The 16213-nt window shown below is 33.8% G+C and overlaps 1 protein-coding gene across 6 annotated transcripts in view; it reads left to right on the top strand.

The window, feature by feature from the left end:
* LOC140445476 (casein kinase I-like) overlaps nucleotides 1-16213 on the top strand; it is a 98139-nt gene that overhangs the window by 27673 nt on the left and 54253 nt on the right. For all 6 annotated transcript variants that reach the window (XR_011951401.1, XM_072537514.1, XM_072537515.1 and 3 more), the window contains exon 3: nucleotides 13702-14018. Coding sequence is in view for 5 of the 6 variants with exons in the window: in XM_072537514.1 (XP_072393615.1) it covers nucleotides 13702-14018 (317 nt within the window). In the remaining variant the exon portion in view is untranslated. The remainder of the gene's footprint in view (nucleotides 1-13701; nucleotides 14019-16213) is intronic.

Raw genomic sequence — 16213 nt, 5'->3', positions numbered from 1 at the left:
GGACATGCTGCCACGATTTCGTTAGAGGATGTTAGAACCGTCAATGCTGAACGGTACATAACCAAATGTTTGCCAGAAGTGATTAAGGAACTCCGCAAAAACAACCAGTACCGTTACATTCACTTGCATCAGGACAATGTCAGCTCTCACACTGCTCGTATAACTTACTAGTATTTGAATATGACTGTCATAAATGCTTCGACGATTATGTTCGAATGCAAATGTGCATTGATTTTATACTTCCTGATTGGTCCTAAAAATTTTCTTTTTTTGCCACATGACCAGATTTTGACACAAAAGTTGCGACCATTTTATTTGACACACTTCGAGAACGAATCACTTGTTGGTTTGTCCTCATCTCGAAACACCCACACATCGAATTGACGGTTATTTTCCGGTTCGTAGTAGTAAATCTAAGATTCATCGCCACTAACAATACTAAACGTTTTTTGAGCTTCCTTTGTTGAACCGTTCCAATGTTTTTCGACACCAATTGACGCGAACCGGTTTTTGCTCTTCTGTAAGCAAATGAGAGATCCAACGGGAAACCAACTTCGTAATACCCAGTTCTTTATGTAGGATCTTTTGGATCGAGGTCTTTGAAATGCCCAAAAATGCCTCTATCTCCCGGTATGTTACACTTCGGTCATCCTTAATTAGCTGTCGAACCGCATCAATGTTTGGCTGTGTGACTGATGTTTTGAGTGGACCTGGCCTGGATTCGTTGTTGAGACTGAAGCGACCACGTTGAAATTCGCAATACCAGCTGGAAATAGTCGACTGGCGTGATGCTTAATTCCCAAACACAGAAACCATTTCAGCGAGACATTGCCGTTGGGATAATCCTGTGTGAAAATTGTAAAAAAATATCGCTCGAAAATGTTCTCAGCTAAGATTCATTTTTCGACCGACTTGCTAATTTCAAAAATTCACTGTATCTACGAGACTTGTATCGCAATGAAACTCTCGATTTATGTCAACAAAAGATTGAGGTTACATTTGTGTCGGAATGTTTTATTGCTGACGCCCTCTAAGCGACTACATGCAAAACTAAAAGGTAAACCTCGTACTCTAGTAGATATATGAAATGTATGAAATCCATAAAATCCATATTGGTTTAATGAAATTAGATTTATTTCTTCAATTATTGGTTTCAGTCTTTTAAGTAACATTTTTTCATAAAACTTTGAAATCACAGGAATAAGTGATATAGGTTTATATGATGATACCTCGTGAGGTGGTTTGCCAGGTTTAGGCATCATAATCACCTTCGCCACTTTTCACAACTTTGAAACATATTTGAGTCTATATGATGCAGTAAAAGGGTGGTTTAATTTTTTAATAGTTTTCTTTAGCATCTGTTTTAAAATCTCACCAGTCATGAGGTCGAAGCCAGGTATTTTCCGCGTTCATGTTGTTTTTATTTCTGCTTATAGTTCTTTAGAAGTAATATACAAGTTTTTTGTTCATTAATGCTCGCCTAGCTGCCATCGCTATTCCTCACATTTGGCTTTTTGGTCCATTTGCTTTCTACAGGGAGCAATCAGTCGTTTTCTCAATGGTTAATTCACCGATATACTCCCCTATGGATTCTGGTTGAGTACGCTTGATTTCTCTTTAGTTCTATGTGGTTCTATGACACAATACTGTCTGTGCCAGTTCTGCCGCAGTTTTCTTTTTTCGTCTGTCATATCCCTTATTTCTTTTGGATATTTGTTGCCTTTAGTTCTTTGGACAATGGTTGGTGTATTATTCCAAGCTGCTTGTTGAATGTTATTGGTAATTTGTTTTACAGCTTTATCCAATTTTTTGGGGTTCCCTTATTTGTTATTAAGGTGAATACAGGAATGATCCGAATTCATATTCGGGCCGGTTGACCAGTACATGGTTTTGTCTGTAGGCAGGCGTAGTAAATATCGCATTTTAATTATTTTGTTGCTCAGGAGCTATTTAAATTTATTTGTAGTTAATCTGGAACCCCAATAGATATGTTTCAAATTAATGTCGCCTCCTATAATGAATCTTCGCCTGTGGAACTGGGCCTGGTATATTCGATTGGATTGGATTGGATTGTTCTGAGACTCCCCAATGTATATCGCAATAAACGAGTAAAAATTGAAATAGTAAAGATAACGAAGTCTTTGAACAACAATAAGTTAATGAAATTATAGGGACGCACGAGAGAAAAAGATGGAACATAAATTTTTTAATCGGGGAATAAAACGTAAATCAAAATAATATAGTTCTTTATTTGTATGCAACAAAATATGACAAGTGGTTCACGAAAAAGTGTAGGTATACGAAAATATTTTGACTACCTCTTATTATTTAAAATTCAAGTTTTTATTGTACATTAACTGCTGTTTTATTATGAGTCGAGTATATTCCAAAAGAAAAAAAGCTTATTGTGCCTTTTAACTTAAATTACTAAATTATCACGAGACATTTCTGGCTGATCATCAAAACATAGTATCTTAATAACTACATCAAATGGTTTAATTAATATAATGAAAGGTAAAGCGGTCAAAAAACTTCGAAATTTTAGAAAACGTCACGAGATGTTGCGCTGTAAGTATAAATAATGAAACTCGCCCAGTTTGAAGGGTCGTCGAACTCAGACAACATCGTACACGCTAGTATTGTCACGTTGCAATTTTACATTACAGAGAAGTGCTTTTGTTTGTCAACAGACTTCAATAATAAATTTTATTTACAGTTTTAATTAACTGGTCAAAAACCACGTAAGAATTAAATAAAATTAATCATATATGAACTTAGGAGTCAAGAAAAATTATTTTAAGGCAAAAATACATCCAAACCATACACCGAAATCAAATATTTAGCATACGAGAAGAGGAAAGCATACCTACGATACTGCAGTAACAAAAAAAACAACTATAACAACAATACAAAGAGATAATAGAGTAAGATCCCAGAGCGATCAGACATAACTTATTTTCACACAGATGAAACCTTAGAGTCTGAGTAGCGTCTTGTGAGCTTTGAATACCTGCGTATTTATGAAACTTGCAGAGTGACACCTGGGCAGGTACCAGGTGAGAACGGTAACTAAAAATAAGAGCTATTTAACTTAAATTTACATAACTGATTTTTATACATATTTTGTAGAATATTATTTTGAAAATACTGTAATAAGAGTCAGACACTTGTCATGGACCAGAACTTTTGTCAGACGCTTTAAAGCTCCACTAAAATTAAATGAACTTTACTTACTTTTACATGTCTGATTTTTAAATAGAGATGCAAAAATATTTAATCGGATCGAAAACAGTAAGTATTCTTAATGTATTTGAATTTTTTACTCTGAGGCTCATGCGCACAGCACTCTCGCGCTCATACTTCTGGTTAACCAATTTTTGTGTTTGAGGGATGTTTGGTCATTTTAATTTGTTTGACTGATTAAATATAACTTTATTATAGTTCCATTAATAACATATTTTAAAATCAGACATGTAAAAGTAAGTAAAGTTCATTTAATTTTAGTGGAGCTTTAAAGCGTCTTACAAAAGTTCTGGTCCATGACAAGTGTCTGACACTTATTACAGTATTTTCAAAATAATATTCTACAAAATATGTATAAAAATCAGTTATGTAAATTTAAGTTAAATAGCTCTTATTTTTAGTTACCTTTCTCACCTGGTACCTGCCCAGCTGTCACTCAGCAAGTTTCATAAATACGCAGGTATTCAAACCACACGAGACACTACGCAGACTCTAAGGTTTCATCTATGTGAAAATAAGTTATGTCTGATCGCTCTGGGATCTTGGACTATAAGTAGTATAAAAAGAGAATATTGGACACGATCTACCAGATAAATGGAACCCAACTTATATGGAGCCCAAAAAAAACCTTTAAGAGACTTTTTAAGAGGAGAACTATATAAAATAACTTTACAATCTTATATAGAAGCAGAAGACCAAAGTAATTAAAGACATTAATACAAAAAAGAAAACTAAAATTAAAGTTCAAAATGAATTAACAACGGAAGTAGATATCAACTCGGGAATTCGACTATCCGGGAGGTAGTTTAAGCCCACTATTCTATAATATTAATAATGGACAAAATGATAGAAAAACTAAAAATACAAGACAAGAATGTGAGCTGGTTAGAAAACAAATAAAAATCATTTATTAAGCAGACGACTCTAAGATAACTTACGATAAATATGACTCATACCTAAACTGTAAACATGTTTTTCCAATAAGTATTTTTCTAGTAGTTTCCCCTACGATAAAACTTCTCCTTCTAGAGGTCTTCTTTCCATGCTGTTCGAGAGAGTTCAAGGGTCGCCGGCCAAAATTCTACGGAACTCTGGACTAACGGCTATTTAATATATATAGAGGATATTTTTATTGAAAACGGTTAGTCGGAATAATGGTATCGAGTCGTCGAATTGTAACGCGGAAATAGATTAGTGTAAATAGTCTGAAAATAAATATTGTAAATAAATAATATAAATTAAAGTAGTTGTGTTCTGAGTTTTTAGTGATAAGTGTAATATTGTATATTATATAAATTAAATAAAGACTTTAATAAATTAAGTGTTAGAACAGTTAATAATAAATAAAGATAATAAATTAGACTTATAAAAACAGTTCATTGGTGTCAAAAGTGGAACTTTTAAATAAATAGTGAAAATGTCTACGATTTATGAGCTCACAGTTACGAATTTAAGAAGACATCTCGAGGACAGAGAATTAGCTTCTACTGGAAAAAAAGCTGATTTAGTCCAACGACTAAAGAACGCTTTGGATGAAGAGGGTTTAGACCCAGAAACTTATATATTTGAAGACAAACATGCTGCTGTCATCTCGTCGATTTCGATTTCGAAAGTTTCTGGTGATGTAGCCAAAGTTTCTGGTGACATCGCATCATTAGAGAATAAAGTTTCGCTTCTTTAGAAAACAAAGTTTCTAACGAGATTTCTTCTCTGGAAAGCAAAGTTTCTGCTAACATCTCTAAAGTCACTTCTGAGATGTCTGCCCTCGACGATTGAATATCTTCGTTAAAAAACCAAGTTGCTGCCAATAAGTTGGCCTTCGAAGAAAAGATGAAAGAGATGGAAAGGAAGATGGAGGAAACAGGGACAGAGAGAGAGAGGAAACAATCCAATTACAGTAGAGACAAAAGAAGACGAGACAAAATGTAAGTTGGAAACAAGCCAAAATTTGAAGGAACTAGAGGTTTTGTTCATGTTAAAGTCCCAACTTTCGACGGAAAATCGTCATGGAACAACTACATGAAACAGTTCGAATCAGCTGCAAGAGCGAATGGATGGTCTGAAAAAGAAAAGGGTGTAAACCTGACTATCTTTCTTCGAGGAGATGCCTTAGATGTGCTTCAGACAATAGCCCTAGAGGAGACGGATGATTTCGAACAACTTAAGAAGAGGTTAAATATGCGATATGGCCACGAACATTTGGAGCATGTATATCAGTCGCAGCTTAAAAATCGAAGATAAAAGAGAGATGAGGCTCTTCAAGAATATGAAGTAGATATTGCCAGATTAGTACGATATGCGTATCCAACAGCTCCCGAAGACATGATGGAAAAGTTGGCCGTTCAAACGTTTATTGATGGTTTTCGTGATCATGAAGTGCAGAGAACACTGCGATTAGCTCGTCACAAGACGCTGGATGATGTCTTATCCGCCGCCCTCGAATTCTTCTTTAGGTTCCTTCTTCTATCGGAGGTTGGAAATCATCATCGCTATTTTAATTTTATTGGCCCTCGAATACGAGTCAGCTACGCAGGCCTCTGGCGGGTACAGTAAAGTTAGGACTGTAAACGAGGAAGGCGATGAAGATAAACTTAACCAGCTCGTTAATATGATGAAAAGTATTACATATAAGAAAACGAAGACCATAAAATCAAGAAACTCACCATCAGGAAAACTAGAACGAGTCGGCCTTAGAGATAGGAAAGCGTTTAAACAGAAGTTATCGCCAACCTTTCTCAGAAGAAGGCACAATAAGAAGAAGCTTCTTCTAGAATTTACGCGAACACATTCAATTCCGTTATGAAGCAATTCTGATCTCTTCAGAATCTATTGCTAATAAGCTAATAAAGATGTCAATAAATCTTTAATATTAATCTCTAACAATGTATGTAGTGCAATTCCAATATTCACCTTTGTTTTTCAGAAAATCGTACATGAATGTTATAGGAAGAGTCTAGGAATATCGCTATTTTATAATCTATTCTATGAGGTTATCACAAAACCATAGTTTCTCTTCTTCTTTAATCACATGATTCCAAGTAGCTCTCCAATTTTCTATAGTTAGAGTAGTCACTTCAAGTTCACAAAAATCTTTCATTTTGAATGTTTTATTATAGCTAGCTATCCGAGCCCTTTGTCGGGGCATCTTTGGCCCAACGTTAGATTGAAAAGAAATTAAATTTTAAAGAACAAAAACAAAAGTCCAAGGTAATTTTCAGAGTTTTATTTTTGGATTTCCCTAATTATATAATATTAGAAATTATATTTTATTATATTTTAAATTAATAGACACGATTAATTAACAGAATAACAACAAATTGAAAAAACGCATAGAATATATATAATATTAACAAAAGAAAGTGAAAGTTTACCACTGAAAGCAACTTGAAGCAAGCTAAAGGGATGCTGGGGGACGTACTTGGGCTGTAGCGCCATAGAAGTGAGAGATATCCCCTTTATTTTTAATTACATCCAAAATTCTTCGAGGCGTAGTTTTTACCAAGTTCTTGCAAAATTCTGGTGTACATGAATCCCATATTTCTTGCAATTGCTGCCTCGGTACATTGGCATCCATAAGTAAATTTAATGATTTCTTAGTGTCTCAAAAATGAATCAATGGAAATAAATATAATATAAGGCTATAATCTCTTAAAAAAACGTAAAGCTAAAATATAGTATATAAAAGAATTACACATTACGTTCTTTTATCGCAGAAAAATACATTACTTTTAATAATAAAACTAAATATGAATGAATCAAAAAAACTTAAACGTAAATAGTGAAAATAAAATATTTACGCACTTTAACAGGTCGATGACATTAGTCAGTGTCCTCTAATACTTCGAAAACAGGTGCATTTGGTATGACCTTTTTCTAATCGCAAAACTAGCCGTCGTCTTCCGACAAAATAAAACAGAATGACAACGGGCAGAGGCCGTATAGAACCTGTTATTGAATGAATATTAAAAAAAAATTTACGTGTGAAATGAATTGCTAGTGGGACTCTATACAAAAAAAAAGGATCTCTCAATATTGCAATTAATTAAAAACTGAGAATGATTAACTTAGCACATGTGTGAGTAAAGAAAACTTTAAACAACGTAAATATCAACGTCTGAAATCATATTGCTTGGAGATTAAAAACAGACAAACAAGTTGTATTATTTCTTTTTATAGGTTAGTCCTAAGGTAATTAATTTTTGGGGAGGGCAAGACTAACTAAATTAGGCCAAACCAATAAAATTTTGGGAGTGATTATGTAAAATCGCTCTCAAGTGAACTAAATTAAGAGCGAACCGTGCAAGTGTTCATTGGAAACTGAATTCTCTAACCCTAAACATAATTTATTACTTATCATAAGGGTAATGTTTTTATTAAATATTGATAAAAAAGTCATTTTGATTAATATGGGAATTTATAAAAGTATGTAGATTATGATTTGTCTATGCTAACCTCCATTAACTGCAAATTCCATACGTGGGCCAATTGACATGGGAAAAAGCTCACATAGCCATTTATTTGTGTTCATATAAAGTCGATATAATTTAAGTTAGAGTAATATGGTAACAAACTACGCAATTTCATCCCACATTTTTCAGCATATTATCTCCATTTTATATCTTTTTCGATAACCAGTTTTTAGTATTATATTTTTTCGAAGTTTATCGAAGATTCTCTGTTGTTCGCGAATGTGACGTCCGCAACGATTATATTACAGGATTTGTATAAAATATTCATATGCAGTTATTTCCTTATGACATTCATTGGTTGATGTCGACTGAAACTCTAGCGAACCACCTTCAATGAAACCTTTTGCGCGTCCAATACGTGATATTATTAGCCGATGGCCTTTGAGAACAAGAAATTTTAGTCCAGTACATAAGTAGGCAACATGCACAATTTATTTAAGGCAATACTTTTCGTTTGTAAAGTAGACTTTACATTACATGATTTTATCATATGACAATATCATATGAGATTTGTTATGATTCCTCGTTTCTATGATGTTTTAAAAAATCGTGTTTACACTGCATGATAAGTTATGACTTATGATATGAGTGACAATGAGTGAGGTTTTCTTGATTTTTCTTTTTGTTTATGGTCATAGAGATATTAGACACAGTATAGGTATCAACTATTAGATTTTTAAACCATTATAATGGAAAATAAATCGTTGATTGCATTGGCTTCCCGACTTTTAATAATAACACGCCGGCAACAACTGCGTACAGATTACAGCAGTAAGAAGAAAAAGATCAGACGCCTTTGGGCTTGCAGGTGGCTCTTACGAAGAAATCGTGGACAGGGTATATCGAATTTAGTGTTGATATTATACCAAATTAAAAATAAATAATAAAGAAACTAAACTAAAAGTATGACTAAGAAGACTATAAAACACTAAACTAAGAATAAAATAAACTAAATAAATAATATAAGAAAAATACGATACAATAGCACACATAGATAATAGGTTCAATATCAATGCAACAAACAAAAAATAAATAAATAATAAGGAATGTAAGGATGTCTCTTGGTAAGGAAATGTCGCTGAATTGACACAAGAATAAGGCGCGATATTTAAATATGTTGGTGTTACCCGTATTATTACCAAAAATCATATGATTTTATCATGCGGAATAGGTACCGTCCTATTCTCCTGTGACAAGCTATGACGAGCCGCATGACAGTGCTTATGACAAAATCATATGACAAATCACACAGTGTAAACATGTAAATTTCACTTTATGACCAAATCATATGACAAATCACATGATAAATCATTTAGTGTAAAGTGTGTATAAATCAAATACATCCTTATTGTGTTGCTTGATAAATTTTTAGTATGAGTATACTTATGTTTTAGGTCGAGTGGGCATCATTTTCATTTAGATTTTTAATATACGAGAGCGGTCCGATAATTACTTAGCTTAAAAAAGAAAACCAAAAATTTTGGAAAATTGGCGATTTATTTCTGGATATAGTCTTCTCTTAGCTCAATACACTTGACCGAGCGATGCTGTAACTTCTTTAACCTGCCTCAAAAATACGTTTTCTCGAAATCTGAAAAAAGTAGGCCGCAATAGCAACGATGGCCTATTCATTCCACTCAAATTTCTGCCCGGCGAGGGATTTTTTAACTTTGGAAACAGAAAGAAGTCGCAAGGGGACAAATCTGGAAAATACGGTGGATAGGACAGCAGTTCGTAGTCCAATTTGTGAGGTGTGAGCCGGTGCATTGTCATGTTGGTAGAGCACTTGTTTTCACCAAATGGGGCAATTTTTTATGCAATTCTGCGTTGAATCGGCCAAATAATTTAGCATAGTAGGGTCCTGTGACCGTTTTACCCTTCTCCAGGTAGTCGATGTAGATCACACCTTTTGAGTCCCAGAAAACGGTGGGCATCATCTTTCTGGTCGATAGGACAGCCTTTGCCTTCTTCGGAGCACGTTTGCCGGGTGAACTCCACTGTTTAAGCTATTCCTTGGTCTCTGGTGTGTACCAGTGGATCAGTGTTTCGTCGACGGTCACGAAACGTAGAAACTCCTTTTGATTCAAAAACAGCGTGAAACACTGCTCTGAAGTGGTCTCACGGTTGCGTTTGTTGTCCTCAGCGAGCAAACGCAGCATCCATCGCGCGACAGCTTTGTTATACCCAAATTGTCATGCAGGATGTGATCCACGCGGTCTTTTCGAGATGCCTACTGTTTCAGCTATCTCGCTCACCCAATCGGTTGTTCAATCACACATTGGGCGTGGTTCTCAAAAACCGACTTGCAACCACGTTAAAACTCATTAAAACAATTTCTGACGGTCTCCATCGAAGGAGAAGAATCACGGTATACAGCATCCATGCGCGATTTTCCTTCAAAAGAATCGAATCACCTACCTATATTGCTCTTTTTCCATTTTTCTAAAATCCGCGGACACGCCCGCTTTCACACGCGGTCAAAACAATATTACGATTCCGATTTGGCTGAAATTTTAACAGTAGCTGTCTACGAGAATGTAGTACAATAAAGAATGTACTACTACAGATAGTAAATTTCTTTTAAGATGGTGGCGCCATCCGACGGTGAGGCTAAGTACTTATCGAGGCGCCCTTGTATAATTAGGTCCATCAATTGGTCTACAGTAGACGCCAGTTACGAAGATCCAGCGCAAATCCTTATTTTCGTACCGATTGATCCGAGCGTCTTGTTTACATATTTAGCCACGCCGTCAGTAGAACAGCGGTAACTGTTCAGTGCCATTAATTATACAAAAAACATAATTACGCCACTGTCCACCTCTTCGGATACAGTCGGCACACGCCACATTCGCGAGGTTTTATCTTCCTATGTGGCGTTTACAGTATCAAAGGACATTACACTTGAGTAGACGTCTTATTATCATTACAAATGCTCCTAGATAACTGATTTTAACTCCTAAATATTAAATACATTTTTTGACATGTGGTACTTCCACTTCTTGAACCATAACATTTTTTTCACCAGGGCTGCACTCATCAGTACTAATTTCAGAATTTGAATCAGAAGAAATATTTAAATATTGTAAATCATTTTCCAAATATTCATTTTGTAACTTATCTTCAGTCACATCGATTGGTTTGAAAGGTCAAGTCTATTTTTGCGATTCATTTTCAGTATTTACAAATAAAAAAAGTCAAAAAATGGGCGGTAGTACCAATTTTGAATATCAATAAAAATCTTATAGTCTATGCCAATTAAAAAAAAATCTTTGTAATTCGTTGACAACACATATAAACATAAAAAACAAAAGTTATTAAATTAAAAATTAGTAAACACTTTTTGAATGCAAAATGAGCTCACTAAAAGAAAATCGAATACTAACACATCTTCTCGTGTACTAACACGTGTCTGTCGTCAAAAATATATTACGAAATAATGACGGTATCTCTGCCATCTTTGGGTGAGAGGCAATACTTAATAAGAATCTACTAATGCTGTGGTTTTAATTTTCAAGCACTGCCCAGTGCCCAGATTGCTATAGACTTTTGAAAAGTACAAAATGTGTACAGCTGCACACTGAGGTTATTTTGTCAGATGATACATTATGGGTAGCACTGTCGTTGAAAGAGTTAAAGCCCGAATTTGGTTTTGCGAAAATGATTATTTTTTCTTGCTCGTTTTTATATACAAAGTGGCCCACAAGTCTGGAAATGACCAATTATCTCGTAAATTGCTAGTTATAATTTTACAAAAAATGTGAGGTACACCTATTTTGGGATACGGATATTCCATATTTGATATTTGCAATGTTGCCAGATTTGCCGTTTCTCTTATATTATTAGTAATTTTGGGTTTTCAGATTTATTATCCTATTTATTCAGTCATTATTGGAATCTCCTATTCAATAAGAGATCAACCATTATGTAACACTTATGATTTTATGTAGTCTGGAAGGTCTTAAATAAATAAAACAGTGCAAAATATGTAGATTTTAATAAATTTAAATATTTAAATGTAGAATGCTATGATTTTGACATTTGTTCACCATTTACATTATTAACTAAAACTGACAGTAGTTGTGTTTTGAAAAGTTCTGAAAGATAAATTGCTTCTCTAAAATGGCTCTTAACGAAAAATAACGAATTACTATTCTAATGATGAGAGGGTACGGTGACAGAAAAATATCTTATTGTGAAGTAGCCAACTTGTTCAATGATACTTTCCCAAACCGTTCTCCTATTCATAAGGCGACGGTACAAAAAACTGTAAAGCGATCTGAGGAATCTGAAAAAGTAAAAGATAGATACCGATCAGTTAGACCGAAAAGAGTTATGAATCACTGATGAATGTTGAAGATCCACATACATCCTCATGCAGGGTTGCACAAATACATGATGTAGGTCGTTCTTGAATCTTACGTAAAAGTGCGGCGTTATTTAGATGAGATATTTCCCGGAGGATGGATTGTTAGACGTGGTAGAATTGAATGGCCTCCACGTTCACCTGATTTTATTTCTAAAGATTATTTTTATTGTGGATACTTGAAAAATTCAGTTTACAAAACTAAACCAGCAAGTCTTGCAGAGCTAAGGCAACGAATTATCGATGCATCTCGAATAATTTCTAGACAATCAAGGAGAAATGTGGTAGAAGCATTCTACCATCGATTAGGGTACTGTCTACTCACAAATGGAGCACATTTTGAACACTTTTAAAGTAACCATTATGTTAAAAAATATTGGAATCTATCAATTGTTACGTTTTAATGTAGTTTAAAATAGTTGGTATTATAAAAATTTATTGAGACAATTAGGCGTTGCCAGACTTCTGTTTTATGTATTTAAGACCTTCCAGACTACATAAAATCATAAGTGTTACATATGGTTGAACTCGTATTACATAGGAGATTCCAATAATGACTGAATATACAGGGTGATGAATTTGAAAAGCCAAAGTTACTAATAGTATAAGAGAAACGGCAAATCTGTCAACATTGCAAATATCAAATATGAAATCTCCGTATCCCAAAATAGGCATACCTCAAATTTTGTACAATTATGACTAGCAATATACGAGATAATTGGCCGGTTCCAGACTTTTGGGCCACTCTGTATAAAGACTAGAGAATATCTAAAAAATGTAACAATTTCACATCTATGACTCCGGGCTTATGGAACATTAACGCATATTCGTGTCTGATGCTAAAAAGCAATAGTTATTTTCAATAAAACTCAAAATTTTATAACTGGTGTTAAGGGTACTACTTGTATAGTCTTTCAAACACGATTTCACTCGCGACAAGCATACATTTCGCATTTTATTTTATTTCTTTCCCACAATTTACATGCCTTACATAATCTGGGACTATCAATTTCGTCGAATACTGGAAAATGTTCTTATCAGTTGTTATCGCCTTATTTCTGACGTTTCGTTAGTTCTATATCTCTTAGGATTCAAATCTAGATATATATTCTCAATCTGGTTAGTTTCATCCGTTAATAAACATATGTAGCCTATTCTCCTATTTCAAGTCATAAAGTAGTAACTTTCAGAGTCACTTCTTTGTATTTATATAAGTACGTTAATATGCATACATTGATCAAGCTCAGCTGATCGACGCCTTCCACGTATTGGTGATAGTTGTTAAGGAAGCTTTGGCATGGTTATATCAATGTATGAATTGTTCTATATCTGGGCTAGCCAGGTTGGTTGGATTTCCTCGTAACTACATTATGTACGCTTATATGATTTACTACATAATTAGCATTTTTGTCTCTTTAGCTTGCTAATATGTTAAATCACATTATAAAACAGTTTTCATACTTCCAGTGTAGATGCCGAAACTAAAGATTTATAATTTATTATAATAATATTCTCAAGAATAATTGGTTAAAAATTCAGATGTAACAAAGATTCAGACATAATGAAATAGTATTTTTAAAATTCAATTAAAATAATAAATGTCATCATTAATTTTTTTTGTTACAGATATTATGGACAAGAAAAAGAATATAATGTCCTTGTTATGGACCTGCTCGGTCCGTCGTTGGAAGACCTCTTCAATTTTTGTACCCGCAGATTCACCATTAAAACCGTACTCATGTTGGCAGATCAAATGATCACTCGTATAGAATTTGTCCATTGCAAATCATTCATACATCGTGATATAAAGCCGGATAACTTCCTCATGGGCATCGGCCGTCATTGCAACAAATTATTCTTGATCGATTTTGGACTGGCTAAGAAATTTAGAGACACCAGAACTAGAATGCATATAATATACCGTGAAGATAAAAATTTAACTGGTAAGTACACATTTAAGCAAATATATTTAAATTTTTTATGTGTACCTAATAACAATGACCTGGTACGCTGCTGTGTTTGCTTTTTGCACGGTAATAGGGATGTTTTCACTAAGGCCCGAGTATTTTGTGTTTTCTAGGTTGTTCTTTGGAATGACATCAGTAGTAGAAAGAACAATAGGTATCGTCTGTTGTCATCAATAAGTGTTATTTATCTAGTTAGTTTATAAACTAACATGAGATCCAGTCTATTATGTTCCACTGGTTGATTCGTGAGCATCGTAAAGCCCCAATAGAGCTTGTACAGTACATTCAACAAACTTACACCTCTAAACGATTAATGGCATTCGCAGAAAACCTTTCGTTGTAGTAAAAAGCATGGTAAACTGCACAGGATTTCTCCATAATCTTTTTATTTACTTACTTTGTTTAGAATGTTTTTGCCTGAAATATCAGTTAAGAGTTAATTTGTATAAAATGAGGAGCAAAAATTCAAATGGAATTTTAAATTTTATTGTTTATTTGGCTAATAATGAATGTATACTTAAATATAATGGTTAACCTGCTGTACAATTATTTTGTAAATAACGTTATAATAGTGTACTTACTGATTATTTAAATTTATAAATCATCATCATCGTCACTAAATTTACTACCGCTATCATTATGTAAATCTATAATCACTGAATTAATTTCACTCTAATTTTATTTTCTTGGATCCACCACTCTTCTACTAATTTTTCACATTTATTTACAGTTTTGGCCCATATTTCTGGAATTCCAGTTTTAAGAGCTTCTTGCCACATTTCCCCAACTGCATCGTCCACTATATCCACTGCATCCAAAGTGATTATCATAATACGTTTTACATATACCCCAGGCCCCAGATGTGCTCGATGGGATTAAACTGATGCGGCGGTAACCGTAGTACTTGATGTCCATAACTTGATACAATTTGGTCAACTATATAAACTGTTGGTTTTTCATTACGTTTCGAAATTTCCAGTAACTCTGATTTGAAGGCGTATTTGGGAAAATTGATATTATTTTTAACTAACGAATTTTTTATGCTCGACTGTTTTAGTTGTTTCTCCAAAATCTCCGAATGGTAAGGTGCATTATCTAAAACTATAACTGATGGTTCACTCAGACTAGGTAACAGTTTCTCCGCAAGCCATTTAACAAACATATCTGCATTCATGTTTTCATGGTAATCAGCAGATTGTGATTTTGAAGAAAAAATCATATCTGCGTTTTCTATAAAGGCTTCTTTCCTTCCTGCATGAAGAATAATGTGTGTGTTTTATTGGTTTTATACTGTCGTCTTGCCAAATTCTTTTAATTTTACCCTTTGCAAATATCCATGTCTCATATAAGTATACGAATGTTGCATTTTCAGATTTAAGTCTATAATATAGTATATTCTCCCAAAAATTTAATTCTTTTGTGAACCACACTACTCCTTTCGCATAAAAGTAACCTATTATTTTCTTTTTTGAATTTAAATCCTAAACCTCTTAACACTTTCCAAAGGCGAGTCCTCTTAATTTCAGAAACTTGTCTTTCTCTTTTTTTTTTTCATTAAAGTATCTAAACTCACATTTTGATTGTTTTAGCGCATTCGATACAAAATATTGCGAATTTCAAATTTTTCTCCCATCAGGTAAGTCAATGCTCCTATAATGTTTACGAGTTGTTTTCTTGTCTTCGTGATACTCAGTCACAGTAACATCTTGAGAATCTCGGACAGTCTTCATTACAGTTTTTAGTTTACTTTCACTTATCCCGAGTGCGTCACAATCGCGTTGATGTATACATAATAATGACCACCATTGTCTCTTTCCATGGTAAAGTATTTATGCATATTTGCAATTAATTCATCAATATGCAACTTACGTCTAGGTATGTTGGTCACTTAAAACTACACGTTTGAATTACAATATACTGAGTTTAGATCAATATGACAGACACTTTCTAACCGTTGTGCTTGAGAGGTAAAATATATAACCGCTTACAAAGATCCTAAACACATTAAGCAAATTAGCCCAATGATCATTAGTAATGCCGATTGTAATTTAATTATGGTTGATAAAAAGTTTAAAAATGGTTGGAAACCGTACATAAACAAATTAAAATGTTTTCCACAATTATTTTATTTTTGGTACAAGTATTTTCATTTGAAAATAAAAAGTTAAATA

This window comes from Diabrotica undecimpunctata, chromosome 7 (genome assembly GCF_040954645.1).
Source record: "Diabrotica undecimpunctata isolate CICGRU chromosome 7, icDiaUnde3, whole genome shotgun sequence".
In the NCBI taxonomy this organism is placed as follows: Eukaryota; Metazoa; Arthropoda; class Insecta; order Coleoptera; family Chrysomelidae; genus Diabrotica; species Diabrotica undecimpunctata.
Note: the sequence above shows the minus strand (reverse complement) of the source record. Positions and strands in the feature narration are given on the sequence as shown.